Here is a 23,700-nt window from a genome sequence, read left to right as displayed (position 1 = left end):
AAGTACATTTCTGTATGAGCCATGGTTAGCACATGCTTTTATGTATCTCGAGGCTCATCCCAGCATTCACTCACTGTTTTCTTAGCTATCCCGGCAGCCTTGCACAAATTATACGTGACAAGGCTGTTAAAGTGGACTGGCCGTGCAGTTTCGCGAGTATCACAAGTTGGCACTTTTCGAACTCGGCGAAACAAACGACGACTCCCTGAATTTAATCTCCTCCGGGGAAGGGAAGGTGCCGCCACCGCGATGGGTGGTAACAGCTGATACAGAAGACACCTTCGGGGACTTCACCTGTCGTTCAACACCCCCAAGCCGCCCCCCCCCCCCCCCCCCGGGCAAACCCGAGATCAAACTGCACTTGATGCCGTGATGGTCGCGCCGCAACAGGCGTGTCATCTTGTGTCTTGTGGACATGGTCGTAAATGAGACGCTGGACATGTTTTTATGCCACCTCGATGGACGACGTCTTTGCGTAAAATTTACATTAGAATAAAGACGTGATGTTTTACTCCGAACGTGCGATATTTAATATTTCTTGAACGAATGAGCTTGTCAAACAGAGTTTTTTTCATTTTTTTTTTTTTGCGTCTGAGCCGCAGAGACAAAGAGACCCTTCGATCACTGCTATTTTGCAATGGTGAGAGTTTTCACTTTCTGGACTCCAACATTCAACTGTTGACTTATATCTGCTTGGTTAGGTGGATTTGGAACAACGTGTTGGGTATTTTACTTTGCGAACATACCAAAGTTCGGCAAATTTGTTGTCCCTTCTCCAAAGTGGGATAAGAAGTCGCTGGGTGTCCATAAAGGTCTGGAGAGACGTTCCAAGTAGTAGCTCCAAAGTGGTGTCTGCTTATGGTAGCTAAGTGTTGCCAGCGATTATCTTCAACAGAGAGAGGCTTTTGGCATCGATGCGCATTGACTAACAGCCATCAGTTTGGAGCTTCACTTTGAACGTCTGTCTAGGCCTTAAGATAAAAAGATTGCAAGAGCATTGTTTTCAACTCGAGAGCTGCAGTTGATACATCTTCGATCATGAGGTGTCATAGAGGAGCAATTCTACAATACGTCACAATGCCACAGTCTGGATCTCTTCTATCCACAGCATTCAACTTCACTGAAGAAGAAGTTCCTCAAAACACGGGCTTTGTAGTGTCACGTCTAATCACCACCCCCTCCCCCTCCCCTCGGAGGCCCGACTGGATCCACCACTCCTCTGACGAAAAGGAGTATCTCTATTTCTGTATGAACCCTAGAAAGTAAGGAGTTAAAGGGACGACAGAGCTCATTTCAATCGTAGCTGCGCCTTTATGCTAGAGGGGCAACGAATTACCTGCAAAACAATCTTTACGACTCGACGAACCTCGGGGTGGGGCACAACCTTTATCTCCCTCTCTCACACTCTAAAACTGCGGTCACCCCTCCTTCTCCCCCTCTCAGCCCTGCGTCCCTCCCACGGGCGAAAAGTTGAAGTCGAGACAAGCGGGTGTAGCTCACGACGAGGGAGGCAGAATCCACCCTGTGAGCGGGGGGTGGGGGAAGGGGGCAATAAAGGAAGTTGAGTTGTCATTAGGGGGACATGGCTGGAAGGAATGGAGAGGGGGGGGGTGAAAAAGTCGACGCAACTGACATTAGAGAGGCTGCAGGCAATGGACTCCGTTGCCACGGTGGTTTCAAAATTTCGAGGGAATTTCGATACGTTCCTCGTGGGGTGGACATACTCACTCGGTAAGGGCTACTGAAGTTTTTGAAAATTTGGGTGTCGGAGGTCAGTCTCAAATGTTAGCAAATGCCTGATTTCGGTTTCGAAGCGGCTTTTTTTGGAATCGGTGGGTGCAATCTCGTCAGCTCGCACAGTGGATCGAGTCAATGAGTGAGGTCGGACAAAATTTGGAAACTTCAAAAGCTTATAATTCCGTTCATACAAAACTTTAAGATCTTCAAAGTGGTTCCATCAGTTTCCTCGAATATTTTCCTTTCAGAAACATCCCTTAAAATTTAAAATGTGACGAATTAAACATAAAAATTTGCAGTTTTAGTCAAAAATTTCATGTCCGACCTCTCTGCTCGAATCGATTTATTGTGCGGCAGAGGCGATTGTGTGGCTCCCTTTTTTTAGCACGCGTTATCGGAGGACGTTACGTCAAACGTTACGATCGCCTAACGTTTTTCGATCCTGCTGGATCACCGCATATTGGTCAACGATGTCTCTTACAAGTACTTATACGTCGTTTTCCAAAGCGCAATCGCTTGTAAGCGAACCGACGCGACGTCTCCCAAGAAATTCCGGCTCCTTTTTGTATAAAATTTCATTCCAACATTGTTTCTAAATTCAGCCAAAAATAGTGGCTTCTCAGTAAAAAACAAAAGTTCAATTCGACCTGCTCAGTGGAAATTATTTTGATATCCATGGGAAGTCTGGCACTCTGCCCTGCTACGTACAGCAGGCCTTAATTCATGCTACGTGGACGCTCTCCGCGACCGGCGCGGCGCGGCGAGTGACAAAGTTACGCCAAGAAAATCCCGGCAAACAATGGCGTCCGGGTTTCAGCCCCTAACGTACAGTGTGCCACAACAGCTGGGTATAATTATTGGACTTGGCTTCCTCTACATCACTAGGTATTGGCATTTGCTGCCTCTTACAACATCCCTTGCCTAGCGCCGAATCATGATTCACCATCATTTAATTACTATACTACACTGGAAAAAAAATTTGCTTGGATCTAGAGTCCAGATTCTTGACATAACATTGACAAGAAAAAATACTATTGATTCAATCCGATATTTCCTTGAATCGAAGAGCCGAGCCTCTTGATTTAGGCGGATTTCCTTTTGATTAATCTTATAGCAAAAAGTCCGATTGAATCAAGAGATTTTGTTCTTGTCAATGTTTTTCAGAGTCTGGACTCAAGATCCTAGCGACTTTTCTTTCCAGTGTATGACAGAAGCTACTGAGTGAATTGCGCACGAGAATATCCACGGTTTCTATAAAATGAACAATTTTTAGAAATATGAACTAATGACCTAATCTGTTAAATTACATGTGTTCAAATGGGAAATACCGCCTGAAAACATCACAAGATGGCTGATTTTCTCATTTTTAAATCTTTGTTTCTATTGTTTCCCGTATCGGAAAAAAATCTTAAAAAATACTGTAAACGTAGCTCCTTAAGCATTATCAGATGCAGCAATAAAACAATTTCGTGCAAATTCTCCATCGTAATAAGATTTTTCCATTGTAATGGACAGATTTCTCTGGACAGTGATGAAATACAATTTTGGATTTTTGATTTCACAGGTTGGCTGCTCTTAAAAGCTCCATGATGTAACCTTGAAATTACCTCGGATCTCTGCCACCAAAATGGAGGTCTCCAGGTTTTTTCTCAGGTATTTTTTTTTACGAAAACTGATTGCGGTGGACGCTGGGGTCGTAAGACAGTATGTTGGAGTTTTTTAGCCCAAGTGCGTCAAAAATTCAGCATAAAGCTGAAAATCTTAATTCAGAGGGAAAAAGCTCATATGAGCCTGATTAGGAGATATTATTACTTTTTTTTAGATAGTTTTTAATTTTCCGTTTATTTTCCGACTAAAAATGACTCAGTATTGAGTTGTTTTTCCCCAGTGTTTTGCTCCTTGTCCGTACTCTTCCTATGTAGATACTCTACTTCTCTCCAGCTTCCTCTTTCTTCCTCTTCTTTACCTTTGTGCATACTCAGCACTGCGACCGCCAAATCCCACGGAACAAGGCGGCTACAGCGAGGGCGAAGGTGTTTCCCCGACGGAAGGGGATGGCGGACCGTAGTCGCCGAACTCGACGGGACGGGGTCCCTAATCCGATCCGAGGTAGAGGTGCGAAGGTCGATACCGAAACCGGGCGATGTAACAACTCAGCCGAGCGAATTATTCGCGGTCCCCTCTCGGGTGGTTCCGAGAAACGCAGCTCGCAGATCCCGGCTCGGGGGCTTTTTCCGGCGCCCCCCCTCCGCCCCCGCTCCCCCTCCCCCGCCCGGAAGTGGATTGTTATTGGAACGGGAACGGGGGATCGCGGAGCCGTAGCCGGCGAGGGAGCTTTTTTGTTCGTCGGCGCCTGCTATCTGCGTCGATACCGCCCGCGTCACACATTGTGACCGAGGCCATGGGCGATCCCCGAGCCCGCCGCCACCGCACAGTTGAGCGAGCTTTTGGAAGAGGTTGAATATGAGATTCTTTGACTGAAACCTCAAATTTTGATGTTTATTTCGTTTAACCGGGAAAAAATGAATTTGCTGATTTTACAATTTTGTAGTTAAAAAAAGTGGCCGATCATGCTTCAATGTAGATTTTACAAAAAGAAAATGCTAATTTTATCCGCCCCTGTGGTTTCACTAGCTTGCCACTATTGTACAATGTACCTTTGAAACACGCCCGACTTATTTTTTTACAATTAAATTGTTAAATCAGCAATTTCATTTGTTTCTGTGTACTTTACCCAATTTAAGGGGCACTATCCGAGGAAACGTTTAGGGGGAAACCTAGGGTATCTTTTTTTTTAAAACTTTACGTTTTCGTATTAGCGTAGACGTGTGTCACAATCTGTTAGCAGGGGTTTATCTTCCGAGAGCAAATTGTCGAGGAGAGCCAAATTTAGAGGGAAAAATCAATATCGACGATTTAGAGTTCTCAACGGAAATCGCTCTCTAGAAGCCTTAATGGAGACTTTGCAAGTGTCTGAACTTTTTTTTATTTCATGTTTAAAATGAAAATACTAAGAGAACTGAGCAAAAGGATATTCTTGGTCCTAAATTGGACAAGTATTTGTGGAAATATGACAAAAAAACTTAATTTGCCGAAATACACGTGTTCAATTGGGCGTGTTTTGATGGGGTTAAATGGGCGGCACATTTTGTCGATCTTTAATCTATTTTTCTACAATTTTCCATCAGTTGGACCTTTTTTAACCTAAACGTCTTGCATTAACGAAGGTATGGATTGCTCAACTTTCAACATAATGGAGATGTTGCATGTGTGAGGAATTTGCGATTTGACGATTGATTCTTATGTAAAGGTTCGCGAGAAACACGATGGTGCAACTGGTTTTCTCTGAAATCAACTCTCAAGTTTCAAAAAAGCTCTTAAGTTGAGGCCAAAATGGCGGGAATATCCTATGCTATCCTGAGAGTCCACCTCTACATCAAGACAAACTCTCCATGCAAAGATAGGGAGCAAATACATTAGCAGGGTTGCCGTGTTTTCAGTTTTAGAGTCCTCAAGTAATGTGGCAGCCCTGTCAATGTATTTGCTCTCTATCTTTGCACGGAGAGTTTGTCTTGATGTAGAGGTGGATACTCAGGATAGCGTGGGATATCCCCTCCATTTTGGCCTCAACTTGAGAGCTTTTTTTGAGCTTGGGAGTTGATTTCAGAGAAAACCAGTGGCTTCATCGTGTTTCTCGCGAACTTTTACAAAAGAATCACTGGTCAAATCGCAAATTCCTCACACATGCAACATCTCCATTTCCGACTTCCTTCATGGACTTGTTCCTTTGTGCGCCGGCGCCGTGGATTTTTATTGATACGCGCTCTCCCGACGACGCGATTCTGGAGTGGGCGAAAAAGAAGCGGGATCGGTGAACCGTGAGAGCAGGTGAAAATCACGGATGCGCGGTCGCGGGTCCATTCTCGTCGTGATATCGCCCGGAAAATGGTGGATGCCACCCTATGGTTGTGACTCCTGTACGTATCCGATAGATCGGCGCTTCGCAAACTTATTTTTGCCGGCGGACTCTTCGCGGAAGTCAAGGGAACTCCAACTGGACTTCGTCTCATTGTCCTTTTTACTCAGTGTAATTGAATGTTTTTTCTGCTGTATGTATCACTGTATCAGTCGCACTAAGGCGCTCTGCTGCGCCTAACCGCCACTGCAATCCCCCAAGGTAGAGATTTTCCAAGGTTAGCATTTTTCCTCCTCCATACCAACCAACCTGGCCATACCAACTGGTGGGTTATACTCCCGTCCAAAATTGGTTCTGTAACGCCCATAGTCTCTTGCAAATTTTTTGCCAGTGCTCTTTTGAAGGACGTCTCGTTGGTATTCTTCTCATCCGATTTTTTTTTTTTGAAACAACCAGAATTATTGATCACCCTATAAACATGGAAACTGAGGAATCCACCAGGTCGAGGAACGACCGGGCACCGAGGGATACCGGAGACATACTTCCTTCAGAGCTTTACTTTCGTCGATGGATCCTCAGCTTTTGCGTTATGCGTTCGGGGTACGGTCGATATTTTTCAAATTTTGTGGCGGATTTTTTTCGAAAAAATCAAAATTTCAGTTTCCAGATCAATTATTAGGTAGTATCACAAGCGCCATGCGACGATGAAAAATTTCCGCTGCCATTTTATTTTTTTACAGAAAAATTGGTGGCTGAATTTGTTTGAAAATTTCACTGAATTTTATCGGCAGCGCAAAGAAAATTCAGTGAAATTTTCGTACTGTTTCGTTGAGCTTTTTCTCTGTAAAAAAGTGAAATGGCGGAAGACACTTCGGCCGGAAAGTGACGATTTATCGGCCCCGCAACCAAAATTCATTGCGGCAAAGATGAGGATCTTTGCATTGGTTCCCCAATCACCCATCCAATGGAAAACTCTAAAAATTTAAGCATTGGCAGGGTGACCTCTTATCTATGCGCATTTTCTACCGCCAAGAGTTGGCAAGACTGACGTTGGAAGCGCTCCTCTGAGCCCGGGACTGCAGCCTCCTTTCCCTGCACCCCTCGGCGCGGCCGTTTGCAGTCTTTACGTGATCCGCGTAATCAAATTCTATCTCAGTGTTGCCAGATTTCCCAAACATATAATAGAAAAAAGTAACATGACTATACCGGGAATATCGTAAATTCTAGACGCAAAAACATGAGTAAACAATGGGCGGTGGGTAGTTCAATATGCTTGCTTGAATTTTAGTCTACGAGCGATCGAAAGGCAATGATCAAGAGTTAATGTTGTCTTCGTTTCTCATTAAATAATGATTAAATTTAAATTGCTGATATTTGGTATTGTATTTATTGAAAATGCAGTGCAGCGTGCTTGTCCTCGTTTCTCTCTCTTCATTTCCCTCTTCCTCTCGTTTTTGACAAGTTCAACAGTTAACAATGTAAGGATAAAAGCGGGAGGCAAATAATAAGCAAGTGCGGAAGAGAGAAAAACCCTGAATTTTACGATGAAACGGTGGACGTGAATATCCTCCGCCTTACCGCAACCTAATTGAGTCAGAGCATTCTATTTTTAATGAAAGAAAGAGCATCTATAAGGGTCGTTTGTGGGCCCACTTTAGCTGAATTTCCTCAATTGTATTATTTGTTCGATCATTGATGGTCTATATTTTTCCGAAATGCCTTACGACTTGGCCATTTTCGGCCTCTTTTCAGGTCCAATACTAGCCTTAAATGGGTTTGAAGGCGAAAAATGAGGATTTTTCGTCCCTCGCCCGCAAATCCGCAAGACTTGCATTTTTCGCCAACATCATCCTTCAGGCCCATTTTAAGGCCAGTATTAGCCTAGAACCGAAAAGAGACCAAAAATTACCATATCACGTTTCTTTCTGTAAAATAGACCTTCAATGAGCGGAAAATCCTAAAGTTGCGGAAATTAAGGGTGGGCCCTTAAAAGGACCATTATAAATACAAATTTTTTCGCAGCAGCTCGATACGACGGCAAAGGGGGAAAACAGGAAACAAGACTAAAATACGACAATAAAAAACCCGAGACGTTTTTTATCAGCCTTCAGGCCCATTTTAAGCCCAGTATTAGTCTAGACCCGAAAAGAGACCGAAAATTACCATATCATGTTGCTTTCTGTAAAATATAGACCGTCAATGAGCGAAAAATCTTAAAGTTGCGGAAAGTAAGGGTAAGTCCCAAAAACGACCCTAATAAATACTAATTTTTACGAAGCAGCTCGATACGATAATAACAGGAGAAAAACAAGGGGGAAAATGGGAAACAAGGCTAAAATACAACAATAAAAAACCCGAGACGTTTCTTATAGATTCGGGTCTAAACAACCCTTATCGATACCTCTCCTTGGTGAAGGCTCGCCTGAAAAATTCTTGTGATTCTGGCGGAGAGGCGGCAGCGGCGTTGAGTCTCGCTCGCGTTTTCCGGGCCGATCTCCTGATCCTGTTCCATTTCTGAGCGGCGAATATTAATTGAACGCCAGGAGCCAAGATAAAAGCCGTCATCGGCTCAAGAGCCCCAGTCAGCTTAGTATCCGCCGCCCTTATCACAGGTGGATCAAATGAGAGTCTAGCTCCGGCTTCGCTCAACGCAACTCCTTCACGATTCCGTGATACCACGCGATAACTTCCACCGAATTATCGTTAACTATTGTCAGGGCGTGTAAGTTGGGATAGTGTCGAGGTCTGAATCAGAAAAATTTTACCCGAGTTAAATAGTGTAAGTCTCATTCAAACGTATTAGTGCAGCTGAAAGGAACTGTGCCGAACTAATTTATGTCAGACGGAACTATATGTAGATTGGATTTGCATGTCTCATGCATAGTAAAACTTCTCCGTGTTTATGGCTACTTTGAGATGTTGTGTTTTCGATCGGGTCAACCAAAAAGACTTGACTTCTTGCGTCACTTTTTGCTCAGGAAATCTGCGCTGTTTTAGTATCTCGTAGTGAAATTTTACCATCCTTAGTTTCTAGCTCCTTCCAAATATAGTGTCCTTAGTTTCAAACCTGTTACGGAATTCATACAAACGCCATCATAAGATGCAATTTTTCGGTTAAAAACTAAGAAAGGGGGTTCCTCGTCTTTTAAAAAGCTACACTTATCTGCTTCAAGGGACACATTTTCTACGAGAATTTCAAGTCACAGGAACTGCCTCACTTCTGAAAATTGTTGAAATTATTCAACCTAAGTTATACACACCTTATTGTGCTTAGAGAGAAATTTCAACCCAAAAGTTTGGCCAATACGAGAAGTAAAACATAAAATAACCCTATAGCCTTCGGTTGACAAATTCAAGAGAAAATTCCAGCTAGCTTTCTTGAAGACATTCAATGAAAAACTAGTTGTGAATATCAACGTCGCAATCGGAGGAAGTATTTTCGCAGTCTCTCCATTGTTTTCTGCGCTGAATTGACAGGAAACTGTACCAAAATCAACACAATATGATTTCAGGACATTACGTCTACGATTTTTTGTCCGCGAACTAGTTTTGTCCATAGTTTACGTCCACGCGTAAAATAGGCAACAGTCACTCGGTCCAAGCGTTATACTTTAGTCCGTATATAAAATTATATCGACAATATTGAAATGAGAAAATTGAGAGAAAAGGAGGTTGTTAGGATAATCCATTTTTCAAATGAAATGTTACTTTCTTCTTTTGATTCATCTTTTCAATATGTCACTGGTGAATATTTGGTTTTATTTCGATCCTTAAAATTTTCGATATAAAATATGCCTTATATATGCTTTTTTTTTAATTGAAATATTACATCATTTTAAAAACATTTACATTTTTAAAACGTGGCAAATATTTGTAAAACCTTTTCCAAGCTATGACATCGATCTTAATCTCAATGAGCTAGTTTTGTCGGAAAAAAAAAAACCCCAAAATCATGCAATCTTTGGTTTAGACCCATTTGTACATCGATCTATTAGAATAAAATACGTCCAATTTTGAGCGTTTAGTTGTGCGTACACCACACTACAGCACAGTACAAGCACAAAAAAAAAAAAAGTTAAAGTGCTTTGGAAATCATTAAATTTGACGCGGAAACACCTTAATATTTACAAAACACATCTTACATTTTCCTTTAATACATATTTTTTTTTCATCAATTTAAATGAGAATAATCCATGCAGAATGTGCAAACATTTCAGAATGATGAGTTGAAAAACGCGAGTTAAAATAAACTCCACGAGTTTAAATATTAGAGCCTGACCAGAGCGGAGCGCACGTGTTAGCAGCGTGACATGCGCACTGGCGCCTACAAACCTAACAGGGATACTTCACGCACTACGCAATGCGTGAAGTATCTCGGTTGGGTTTGTAGGCGCCAATCCGCGTTCCGCGCTGGCCTGCCGCCTGCCGCCCGCAGCGTGACACGGCGCCTCCTGCAACTTTTTCACAACAGAGGTGTTGCACAGTATCATACGCAATTGAGGGCACTCCAACACACTAAGAATGAAAGGCATCCTTTAAGAGTACAGAACTACAGAGTTTTCCTCGCAAAGTTGCCAAAAAAAAAACGCGTTGACGTAAACTAATAGAAAAAAACATGTGCGCGGACAGAAAATCGTTGACGAAATGTCCTGTAACCCACAATATTTGTGTTTCACTGCCTATATTAACCAAAAGTAACACAAGAACACGAATATTTTTATCAGTGTGATTTTCAAGCGTTTTTCTTCATCATTCCACGTCAGCTTTTCGACTCCGAGAAGTTTCAGTTTTTGATGTGCGCACACAGACTTACTAGGCCGATTTCAATAATTTTATGCGATCATTGGGTTCAAATCTTATAGATGAAGCCCAGGTCCTAAAATTTTCGTATCATGGCCCGAACTTTTCGATTACGTGTAACGGCAAGGTAAATGAGGACAAACTTTTGCATTAGTTTTATCCAATACCGGAAAGGCATCGCTGTGTTTAGGCATGTTACGGCGAGTGGAGGAGGTTAATAAACGATAAGCCATTTACACTTTTCGACGAATTTTCCCTCTTGTATGAAATGCTTTATCTCGCGAGCGTAAAACCTGCCGCTCGTCGGGCGCCTGGCTCAGGGGGACGGGGGGGTCGGGGCATCAATTTAATTGGCTCAAAAATGTTGGCCAACAAGAGAGCGGCGGGCGGGACGAGCAGGTTGACCGGGAGAATTTTGATCAAAAAATGTTTTAATGGGCCATAAAAGGAGTCGTAAAGCTCATTTCCGGTGTCATGTTTCCCTCCGTCGCTTAAGAGGACTCGCCGTACACCTTTCCGGGCGAGGTTGCCGGACGTATCAGAGAAGGGAGGAAATATCGACAGGCTCGGAAGCATTCGATTGGTTATTTGAACTGTGCGTTCATTCTTAAAAAAATGATAAAATTAGCAACGTTGGAATCATTAATTCTACCTCTAAAATCTATTCATTTATCGTACTTTTTAAGCATTTTCACGCTGCACTGACGGCGGACAATGGACGTGTTTTGCCCTCTATTTTTTAAGGTGTGAGTTTCCTGCAATTTGGGGGGGGGGGGGGTGCAGGCTTTTTCTTATATTATTCAGAAAGGATCTACCGTGAAAAATTCAGAAATTCAAAAAATGATCTGTTCTGGCATCGATCGCTTTGCCGCGCTTTTTATGGGTGGCGCAATATAATGGCGACTGTAATGAATGATATCTGATGACGTAGCCACTAAATCAGTCTATTCCAGTTCCAGTTCTACTGAAAAGGCTAAAATTCACGTTCAGCCAGAGCTTAAGTTTAGCGTCAGTTTGGTATTTGCTGAAAAATTTAATTCCTCAAATTTGATTGTTTACAACTGACTTTTGTGCTTAAATAGATAGAGAATGAGAAGGCTTATAATTCATCTAATTCGGAACGTCGTCGATTTGTGTTCGACTGTGTCGAATTGACACAGAGCGGAGCGCACGTGTTAGCAGCGTGACATGCGCACTGGCGCCTACAAACCTAACAGGGATACTTCACGCACTACGCAATGCGTGAAGTATCTCGGTTGGGTTTGTAGGCGCCAATCCGCGTTCCGCGCTGGCCTGCCGCCTGCCGCCCGCAGCGTGACACGGCGCCTCCTGCAACTTTTTCACAACAGAGGTGTTGCACAGTATCATACGCAATTGAGGGCACTCCAACACACTAAGAATGAAAGGCATCCTTTAAGAGTACAGAACTACAGAGTTTTCCTCGCAAAGTTGCCAAAAAAAAAACGCGTTGACGTAAACTAATAGAAAAAACATGTGCGCGGACAGAAAATCGTTGACGAAATGTCCTGTAACCCACAATATTTGTGTTTCACTGCCTATATTAACCAAAAGTAACACAAGAACACGAATATTTTTATCAGTGTGATTTTCAAGCGTTTTTCTTCATCATTCCACGTCAGCTTTTCGACTCCGAGAAGTTTCAGTTTTTGATGTGCGCACACAGACTTACTAGGCCGATTTCAATAATTTTATGCGATCATTGGGTTCAAATCTTATAGATGAAGCCCAGGTCCTAAAATTTTCGTATCATGGCCCGAACTTTTCGATTACGTGTAACGGCAAGGTAAATGAGGACAAACTTTTGCATTAGTTTTATCCAATACCGGAAAGGCATCGCTGTGTTTAGGCATGTTACGGCGAGTGGAGGAGGTTAATAAACGATAAGCCATTTACACTTTTCGACGAATTTTCCCTCTTGTATGAAATGCTTTATCTCGCGAGCGTAAAACCTGCCGCTCGTCGGGCGCCTGGCTCAGGGGGACGGGGGGGTCGGGGCATCAATTTAATTGGCTCAAAAATGTTGGCCAACAAGAGAGCGGCGGGCGGGACGAGCAGGTTGACCGGGAGAATTTTGATCAAAAAATGTTTTAATGGGCCATAAAAGGAGTCGTAAAGCTCATTTCCGGTGTCATGTTTCCCTCCGTCGCTTAAGAGGACTCGCCGTACACCTTTCCGGGCGAGGTTGCCGGACGTATCAGAGAAGGGAGGAAATATCGACAGGCTCGGAAGCATTCGATTGGTTATTTGAACTGTGCGTTCATTCTTAAAAAAATGATAAAATTAGCAACGTTGGAATCATTAATTCTACCTCTAAAATCTATTCATTTATCGTACTTTTTAAGCATTTTCACGCTGCACTGACGGCGGACAATGGACGTGTTTTGCCCTCTATTTTTTAAGGTGTGAGTTTCCTGCAATTTGGGGGGGGGGGGGGTGCAGGCTTTTTCTTATATTATTCAGAAAGGATCTACCGTGAAAAATTCAGAAATTCAAAAAATGATCTGTTCTGGCATCGATCGCTTTGCCGCGCTTTTTATGGGTGGCGCAATATAATGGCGACTGTAATGAATGATATCTGATGACGTAGCCACTAAATCAGTCTATTCCAGTTCCAGTTCTACTGAAAAGGCTAAAATTCACGTTCAGCCAGAGCTTAAGTTTAGCGTCAGTTTGGTATTTGCTGAAAAATTTAATTCCTCAAATTTGATTGTTTACAACTGACTTTTGTGCTTAAATAGATAGAGAATGAGAAGGCTTATAATTCATCTAATTCGGAACGTCGTCGATTTGTGTTCGACTGTGTCGAATTGACACAGAGCGGAGCGCACGTGTTAGCAGCGTGACATGCGCACTGGCGCCTACAAACCTAACAGGGATACTTCACGCACTACGCAATGCGTGAAGTATCTCGGTTGGGTTTGTAGGCGCCAATCCGCGTTCCGCGCTGGCCTGCCGCCTGCCGCCCGCAGCGTGACACGGCGCCTCCTGCAACTTTTTCACAACAGAGGTGTTGCACAGTATCATACGCAATTGAGGGCACTCCAACACACTAAGAATGAAAGGCATCCTTTAAGAGTACAGAACTACAGAGTTTTCCTCGCAAAGTTGCCAAAAAAAAAACGCGTTGACGTAAACTAATAGAAAAAACATGTGCGCGGACAGAAAATCGTTGACGAAATGTCCTGTAACCCACAATATTTGTGTTTCACTGCCTATATTAACCAAAAGTAACACAAGAACACGAATATTTTTATCAGTGTGATTTTCAAGCGTTTTTCTTCATCATTCCACGTCAGCTTTTCGACTCCGAGAAGTTTCAGTTTTTGATGTGCGCACACAGACTTACTAGGCCGATTTCAATAATTTTATGCGATCATTGGGTTCAAATCTTATAGATGAAGCCCAGGTCCTAAAATTTTCGTATCATGGCCCGAACTTTTCGATTACGTGTAACGGCAAGGTAAATGAGGACAAACTTTTGCATTAGTTTTATCCAATACCGGAAAGGCATCGCTGTGTTTAGGCATGTTACGGCGAGTGGAGGAGGTTAATAAACGATAAGCCATTTACACTTTTCGACGAATTTTCCCTCTTGTATGAAATGCTTTATCTCGCGAGCGTAAAACCTGCCGCTCGTCGGGCGCCTGGCTCAGGGGGACGGGGGGGTCGGGGCATCAATTTAATTGGCTCAAAAATGTTGGCCAACAAGAGAGCGGCGGGCGGGACGAGCAGGTTGACCGGGAGAATTTTGATCAAAAAATGTTTTAATGGGCCATAAAAGGAGTCGTAAAGCTCATTTCCGGTGTCATGTTTCCCTCCGTCGCTTAAGAGGACTCGCCGTACACCTTTCCGGGCGAGGTTGCCGGACGTATCAGAGAAGGGAGGAAATATCGACAGGCTCGGAAGCATTCGATTGGTTATTTGAACTGTGCGTTCATTCTTAAAAAAATGATAAAATTAGCAACGTTGGAATCATTAATTCTACCTCTAAAATCTATTCATTTATCGTACTTTTTAAGCATTTTCACGCTGCACTGACGGCGGACAATGGACGTGTTTTGCCCTCTATTTTTTAAGGTGTGAGTTTCCTGCAATTTGGGGGGGGGGGGGGTGCAGGCTTTTTCTTATATTATTCAGAAAGGATCTACCGTGAAAAATTCAGAAATTCAAAAAATGATCTGTTCTGGCATCGATCGCTTTGCCGCGCTTTTTATGGGTGGCGCAATATAATGGCGACTGTAATGAATGATATCTGATGACGTAGCCACTAAATCAGTCTATTCCAGTTCCAGTTCTACTGAAAAGGCTAAAATTCACGTTCAGCCAGAGCTTAAGTTTAGCGTCAGTTTGGTATTTGCTGAAAAATTTAATTCCTCAAATTTGATTGTTTACAACTGACTTTTGTGCTTAAATAGATAGAGAATGAGAAGGCTTATAATTCATCTAATTCGGAACGTCGTCGATTTGTGTTCGACTGTGTCGAATTGACACAGAGCGGAGCGCCGTGTTAGTAGCGTGACATACGCACTGGCGCCTTCAAACCTAACAGGGATATTTCACGCACTACGCAATGCGTGAAGTATCCGGTTGGGTTTGTAGGCGCCATTCCGCGTTCCGCGCTGGCCTGCCGGCCGCCCGCAGCGTGACACGGCGCCTCCTGCAACTATTTCACAATACAGGTGTTGCACAGTATCATAAGAAAGTGAAGGCACTCCAACACATGAAGAATGAAAGGCATCCTTTAAAAGTATAGAACTACAGAGTTTTCCTCGCAAAATTGCCAAAAAAACGCGTTGACGTAAACTAATAGAAAAAACATGTGCGCGGACAGAAAATCGTTGACGAAATGTCCTGTAACCCACAATATTTGTGTTTCACTGCCTATATTAACCAAAAGTAACACAAGAACACGAATATTTTTATCAGTGTGATTTTCAAGCGTTTTTCTTCATCATTCCACGTCAGCTTTCCGACTCCGAGAAGTTTCATTGTTTGATGTGCGCACACAGACTTACTGGGCCGATTTCAATAATTTTATGCTATCATTAGGTTTAAATCTTGTAGATGAGGCCCAGGTCCTAACATTTTCGAATCATGGCCCGGACTTTTCGATTCCGTGTAACGGCAAGGTGAATGAGGACAAAATTTTGCATTAGCTTTATCCAATACCGGAAAGGCAACGCTGTGTTTAGGCATGTTACGGCGAGTGGAGGAGGTTAATAAACGATAAGCCATTTACACTTTTCGACGAATTTTCCCTCTTGTATGAAATGCTTCATCTCGCGAGCGTAAAACCTGCCGCTCGTCGGGCGCCTGGCTCAGGGGGACGGGGGGGTCGGGGCATCAATTTAATTGGCTCAAAAATGTTGGCCAACAAGAGAGCGGCGGGCGGGACGAGCAGGTTGACCGGGAGAATTTTGATCAAAAAATGTTTTAATGGGCCATAAAAGGAGTCGTAAAGCTCATTTCCGGTGTCATGTTTCCCTCCGTCGCTTAAGAGGACTCGCCGTACACCTTTCCGGGCGAGGTTGCCGGACGTATCAGAGAAGGGAGGAAATATCGACAGGCTCGGAAGCATTCGATTGGTTATTTGAACTGTGCGTTCATTCTTAAAAAAATGATAAAATTAGCAACGTTGGAATCATTAATTCTACCTCTAAAATCTATTCATTTATCGTACTTTTTAAGCATTTTCACGCTGCACTGACGGCGGACAATGGACGTGTTTTGCCCTCTATTTTTTAAGGTGTGAGTTTCCTGCAATTTGGGGGGGGGGGGCTGCAGGCTTTTTCTCATATTATTCAGAAAGGATCTACCGTGAAAAATTCAGAAATTCAAAAAATGATCTGTTCTGGCATCGATCGCTTTGCCGCGCTTTTTATGGGTGGCGCAATATAATGGCGACTGTAATGAATGATATCTGATGACGTAGCCACTAAATCAGTCTATTCCAGTTCCAGTTCTACTGAAAAGGCTAAAATTCACGTTCAGCCAGAGCTTAAGTTTAGCGTCAGTTTGGTATTTGCTGAAAAATTGAATTCCTCAAATTTGATTGTTTACAACTGACTTTTGTGCTTAAATAGATAGAGGGTGAGAAGGCAATTATAATTCATCTAATTCGGAACGTCGTCGATTTGTGATAAATATTTTGCAGCCCACAAAATTTAGACGCTATAATCAACGCTCATAAAATTTAATTATCCAAAAATTGAAATAAATTCACGATCAAAACAGAAGTTTATATTATTATGAGCAAAGATATTCATCTTTCACCTTTTTTATCAGCGTTCTGTGTCAGGGAGCACTAGATTCATCAAGTTTACGCCAGAATGAAGCTCAGGCTGATGGTGTGTACATGGGAGCACACTGCGGGCTCTAGTGCAGTTCGGGTTCTTGTTTTGGAGTCATCATTGAACTGCGTCAAGCAGAAGGAACCAATCCACATCAGCTGTCGCCAAATTTAATTGGAAAATTTAATTTTTTACATGGAAACAGTTGTGCGGATTTTTTTTCAAATTTCAATAAAGTTTCTGCATAATACAAAGCAAATCCCTTAAAATTTCCAAAGGAATTCGCACAAACCTTGTCTTGTAAAAAATTAAATTGTCAGGTTAAATTTAGCAATGGCTGATGTGGCTTGGTTCCTTTCTGCTTAATGTGGTCCCATTCGATACTCGATTCGTCGGGTCAAGAAGTGAGGAGCGTATTTGGCGTGTTTTGACAACGGTGAGTGGATTTGGCGGATGGTAGAGGAAGGAAGGGACAATTTTCAATTCGGTGCGTCGTAAAAGCAGCCAACACGGTCGTGGGCCGGGCAGTGGCTCCTGTCGCTGTCGCTTCCTCGAGTCCCCGCCGCGCTGTCGGTGCTTCGGCTCAACTAAATAGATGATGATCGTGTGTAAATGGAGTAGAGCTAGGCTTCGATTTTCCTCAGTCCAATTGAGTGTTGCCAACTGAACGGAGAAAACCCCCTCAATGGAAGAGGGTTAAAATGGATGGATAAAAGGACATTGTGAAATTCTAGCTTGTTTCCGATTGTGTGCGTCCAATTAGACGTATTTTATGGTATAAGAAACTACGTGAAAATTAAGTTTACCCAAAGGAACATTGTACGTTGGATTTTTGTGAATCATAATTCCTTTTGATTTTATTCATTTTCACATAGTTCATTTTAGCATAAATACGTCCAATGGAGCTCTTGCATGTGTCAGGAATTTGCGATTTAAGTACTTTTTCTTGGGTAAAATTTTGCGAGAAAAAAAATGGTGCCACTGGAGTTCTCGAAACAAACTCCAATGCTCAAAAAAGTTCGCAAAGTTGAAGCCGTAGTGGAGCAGATATCCCACGCTATCCTGAGAGTCCACCTCTATATCTAGTCAAACTCTCCATACAAAGACAGAGAGCAAGTACAGTAGTAAGGTTGCCATTTTTAAGTTTTTAAGTCCCCAAACAAAATTGATAACCCTGTTAACGTCTTTGCTCCCCATCTCTGCATGAAAAGTTTGACTCGACATAAGTGGACTCTCAAGATAGCGTGGGATGTCCCCACCATTATGGCCTCAAATTTGTGAGTTTTGGAGTTCGTTACAGAGAAAACCGGAGGCACCATTGCGATTCTTCCGAGATTTTACGTACGAATTAGTACTCAAATCGTAAATTCCTGACACATGCAAGAGCTCCATTGGACATATTTATACTAAAATGAGCCGTGTGACAATGAATAAAATCAAAAGGAATTATGATTCACACAGGTCCAATGCACATAGTTCCTTTGGATTTACTTCGTTCTCACGTAGTTCCTTTTAGAATGGACCGACACAATCGGAAACAACCTAACTGCATTTCACAATGTCCTGTTTTCCCTCATGCTTCTCTTTTTAAATTTGTACTATTTAACGCCTTTAAACTGTCCGTGATTTGAACTTAATCACGAAGACTGTACTCACAAAGTTTCCGATGTCATTGTTGCTTAGTTTCTTGTTAAAAAGCAATAAAACATTACAATAGTTAAAGATTTAAAAATTACACCGTGCACAAAGTGGGGAATGCATTTCTGGACCTTGCGGCTTAAGCCAGTCCCGTCCAAACCGACTAAACCTGGAACAGTCATTCGCATTAAATAGAACAACAGACCATATTCCTCCCGTTGCTTTTTTATAATCAAGATTTTTACACGTTTTAGCTCAATTCATCGCCCGCGTTGAGAATCAGCTCGAAACACAGATTTCATTCACGCGTCAGTTCACGAGTCAATTTTCGTCAAGACTACCTTTCCGGTCGACTCACTTTTTGGACGATTGAGACCGTAGAAAGGCAGTGGGGAATCGTTTTTACAGGCAGTGTAATTTCATCACGCTAAAATGGATCCACAGTTCTATCGCACGAACGCATCATCCTCGATGAGGTTTGAAAGGCACTCCGGCTTTTCAAACTGCAAGAATTTAATCTAAATCTCGATACTTTGATTTTGATGGGTTTTCGCCTTTTTATTTCCAAACTTTCCATCCTCCATTGTGGCTTCAATTACCATTAAATCAACAATTTGCATCTAATTGGCTGTTCAGGAGAAGCTGGAAGAAATCGAAGTTAAGGGGAAATGGTCCTAGAAGGTAGAGAGACCAGTGATTGTATATTCATCAGGTTGAAAATGGCATTATATTCGTCAAAGTATGGAAAATAATGTTAAGACTTTATACATCTTCAATTGAAGGTCTAATGGGGCTCAAAATCAGGCAGAAAAGTATTTACACTAACCATATATTTTTCCCCTCTCATATATTTTCTTGGGATTATCAAGATAATGAGATGTTTTGCAAAATCTCAGCATGAGGTAGAGTCTTACAAAGGCTGAAAAACGTTACAGCATTAAGCTCGTAAGCAAAATAAAAGCTTTTAGGGTTTCACTCCGCACTAGGAAAAACTCTTTGATACACCACCAGAGAACAAACCCCTATTCGGCTCTCGCAAGACAAACTTTCACTTTACGCTTGGAGAGATGTTCCGGGGATTTAAGGTTAAGCACTTGGACGCGATATCCCTTTTTTTGACAGTTTTAAACTTTCAGCTGAGTCTGAAGTATCCTCTTCGGAAAAGGAGTTCCTCTTGAAAGTTTCCCGCTTGGAAAGTTTGCCGAAAAAGACGAGGAAATATCTTAGTCTCAGTCGTAATCATTCCCGTGGGCATCGTGAGGATCCGAGAAGCCTTTGAGCTTCTAATCCTACCGCGTTTATACGAAATTAAAATAAGGAAAAGATAGAGCAAGTAAACAACGGGAAATGCAGGAGTTTCAAAAGGTTTGATGCATAGGCCCTCTCACACTCTTATCTGGATTAAACAGGATGATTAAAGGGAAAATACAGGTTTAAAGTCTTGAAGTAATGAGTAGTCTCCTGTTTCTGAGACTATTTATGAATTAATGGTGTGGAACCTAAATCTTGATCAATAGTTAACAGGATCCTATTTGGTTAATTCAAAACATTCATATCAAACATGAGTTTGGTTTAAAAATCCTCTATAATTTAGATGAGTTCTACATTAAGGCAAAATAAGATAGCTACAAGCAATATTTGATTATAGATGTTGAAAACGCACCTTATTTCTACATTACTCTACCTCTGATCACCGCTCTGTAAGTAAATGCAACTGATTTTTTGAAAATACTAAAATTTAAAGGTCAAATGTCGGTAATTTTTCTTGTAACTCTTAAAATCCTGATAAACGACAAGTAAATCGGTGAACCACTGACGATGTCCAATTGATACCATCGCCTCTTCGACTAATTGATACTTCATTCTCTTTTATTTAACATCTAGAATTAAATGAGCTATTAGATTTTTAGTGTACTTATTATTATTACCGTAGATTTGTGGCTTAAAATTTCATTCAATGCAAAAATTGAATGAAATCTATGTGAATTCCAATTTGCCTTCTAAGAAACTCAATGACATTTTTATGAAGTAAATTTATCGGGAAGAGAGTCCTTCAATCAGAATTTGTAGTTCACGTTTGCTTTACAGAATTTTACACCTCGTGCACAGCGCCATTAAATGAAAACCAGCCTTGAATTGGAGAATAGCTTGACGACCGGTAGTCGTCGCGCCTTCCTTCTTGCGGTTATACTCCACGCGCTCCTTGGCGTTCGAATAGTTGCATGCCGCGCCGTGGCGTTTGCGAACCATTGCAGAGCCGCTTTGCAGTCTCGGACAAGTCTTGCGAATACTTGGATTTTCCTCTCGATTTCGTTTCATTTTCGATTTTTAGCGTTGCGTAGTTTATAAACGGCTTCGTTTTTTTAACGGTTCTGTTTGGTATTTTTTTCAAAAATGTAACTTTAAAAAGCTGAGAATGCCACTCTGTTGACAGTCTCTCTATATTTTGTTTTACTGAAGAAAAAAAGTTGTCCAAGTATTTTCAGAATCGTCAATTTTATACTTTTTGTTTTACTTGTTTTTATTTCTTAAACCTTTAGCATGACTTTTGCAATTTTAATTCCCAAATCCAAATTTTAATTTCCCAAATTTTAAAGATAGTCCGTACGGACTATCTTTAGCCAACGAAGTTTTAAGAATCGGATATTGAATTGTGCTAGAATTTTATATCCACGATTGTGCTCGTTAAGATTTTAATCGCTTTCTATCTGAATTTTAAGCTAGTCACATAACAATTCGAACCTGACAGCCGCTTAGGAGCTCGTCATATTGCAGTCATGCAAAGTAAATGTCTGAATCACCGGAACATATATTTACATGGTAGGAAATTAAAAGGAAAACATCTTAATCACGTCCTTTCCTAAACGATTAATTACTGAAATATATTACACGAGGAAGCCAAGCAACTTTGATATAAATCTGTATGATTCATATGCCGCCGGTGTACGTGGAGAACCCGCAAGTGCATGCCGAAGTTGCATTGTCATCCACGCCCACGCACTCTGATGGCAATTTACCGAACTAGCGTGTCTGCTTTCGCGTGCACGGTGATTTACGGGGCGAAACACCGTGGCTGCAGTCATAATGCGGTGCGGTGACCTCTGTTGCAATGCCCCCCAACGCTGACTCTGAAACCCCTAACACGTGTCTTTCCTGTGCAGGTGATGGTGGAGATGTAGCAAGGAGTATGGGTCTGGAGGGATGGGCCTGCGTTCGGACTTGGACCCCTCTCTGCCGCTAAACGCTCAGCAGTCATACTTCCTCCTCCTCTGCTTCTTCCTCATTTTTTCGTCAGGTAAGATAAGCAACGTTTTTTTATAAATTTGAACACGCACGGAGACAGTACTGTACTATTCTGCCGTGCCAAGGAAGAACGCCGTATGAACATTCGAGAGTTCCTTCGATGAGATTTCCTTCGATAAAATGTTCATGTTTGAAGAAAATTATGAATATTTTTCCTTTGCATTTTCAGAATCTTTAGGTAAAATTGTGAGGTAAATTATGTGAATATTTGGGTGGAAAATATTCATAAACATACCAGGAAATTCCCGTTTTATGAAAGGAAATTTGGCAACGCCTGAAGGTTCATACGGCGTTTTTCCTTGGCATGGCAGTATTGTAGTAGCATGAGATATGTCGGATGCTCAGCAGCCCGTGTCAAGATACAGGGTGATCGGTTTGATAGCCAGACTTTAGGAGCGTGTTCTATGGGTCAAAATAAAACTTTTTTTTTGCATAAAGTTTCTTCCAAAAGTGCCCCCGGTCGGTGCTACGGCCTTCTTCCCCGAAACTTCGGAAAGTAAATCATTTTTCCTGAATTTTGGTAACGGTTGTGAACCAAATCTCATGAAAATGTGTATCTACCTGTACTTTTATGTCCTGAATTCATAAATTATTTTAAAAAAAATCGAAATCTCAATTGATAGAGGGGGTTAGGGGTGTTTCGGCTCCTGCATTCTGGCCTTTTAACCGTGGATCACCCTGTATACATCTAAACAAGTACAACAGCGGGTGAAAAGACTAGAAAACATAAATGAAACCAAGAAGTTTTGGCTGGAAACAACATAGTCTTCTTCAGTTAGATAAAAAACAGTAATTTAAAATTTTAAATACTTAGTACTCGGTTGCACCATTCCAAAACGACATGAATGTTGTTATAAAAAAAATGCTCTTAAAAACAACATGCATCTCTTCTGGGAAAGATTCGACCAACTACGTTTTTAAAGTATTCTTTTGCATCTAACTGAAGAAGGCTGCGGTACTGTGGTGTTTCCAGCCGAAACATGTTGGTTTCATTTGTGTTTTCTAGCCTTGTTACCCACTATTGTAATTGCTTAAATATTTTGTAGTAAATCCACCCCATCGACCGCGTATATAACACCAGTTTTTGGAATAACAGGAAATGCAGTAAATTCAGGTGAAAAATTCCAGACCAAAATATCAGAATTTGTAGTTCCAAGTAGTCGGAATGAGATTTATCTAATTTCTCTATTATGACCCAGCCACACCCGTTTATATTTCCTAGATAGTATCGCCGAGTTCTTGGAATAAATTGTTCTCGCAATTTTCTATTGGCCAGAATTGAGTGCATGAAAGAACACGAACTGTTAACCGCATCAAGTCCCACTTCATTTAATGTATCATATTTTGTTTCGCCCGGTATTTGGCTTTGTTCGACTCTCCTAGCCGCGCGTTTTATCCGCCATCTCCGTCGTTCTCCGGGGCGTCCACGTAGATTGCAATTTCTCTCCGGGTTCGAATTTTCGTGAGTCCACACATGATGGAGCTCTCCGTAATTTCGAGAGACAATTTTCAAAGTGCACTCCCCGCGAAGAAAAATAAGTCTTTGTCGCCACGCGTTACGTCCCTTCCATCCGCGGATAGGAAGTTGTCTATCGGGGGTTTGGGGGGAGGGGGGGAAGGGGGGGGGTCGCGAGGTCTAGGACCCTGTGGCAGCACCGTCCGTGCTCTCTGCCCTTTATCTCGCTCATTTTCTCTTCAAATTTCTTTTTTATTACATTTTCATCCCGACGGAGCCTTTTGTGTAAACAAATTGAAATCCCGGTTTGAATGTGGCGGAAACAATGCCGGGAGGAGAGGCGGGGATTCTATCTCCGCCCCGCGCCCCGCTTCCCCCTGCAAAGTGGACCATTAGAAAAATTGCAATATAAATTGGAATATCCCGGCGACATCGACGTTGCGCGCTCGGGGCGATGCCACGTTGGGCGGAAAATTGCTATTTACGAGCCATCGAACCGTCTCAGAAACAGTTCTCTGGAAAAAAAAGGTCTTTTTAAT

General features: G+C 42.1%; 1 protein-coding gene across 7 annotated transcripts in view; it reads left to right on the top strand.

The window, feature by feature from the left end:
- Positions 1-23,700, top strand: part of tutl (immunoglobulin superfamily member turtle) — a 400,439-nt gene that overhangs the window by 229,801 nt on the left and 146,938 nt on the right. For all 7 annotated transcript variants that reach the window (XM_019041621.2, XM_072298491.1, XM_072298493.1 and 4 more), the window contains exon 2: positions 21,564-21,697. In XM_019041621.2, coding sequence (XP_018897166.1) covers positions 21,604-21,697 — 94 coding nt within the window. In that variant the 5' untranslated portion in view covers positions 21,564-21,603. The remainder of the gene's footprint in view (positions 1-21,563; positions 21,698-23,700) is intronic.

This window comes from Bemisia tabaci, chromosome 3, assembly GCF_918797505.1.
Source record: "Bemisia tabaci chromosome 3, PGI_BMITA_v3".
Taxonomy (NCBI): Eukaryota; Metazoa; Arthropoda; class Insecta; order Hemiptera; family Aleyrodidae; genus Bemisia; species Bemisia tabaci.
The sequence above is the reverse complement of the archived record's forward strand: the minus strand, read 5'-3'. Positions and strand labels throughout refer to the sequence as shown.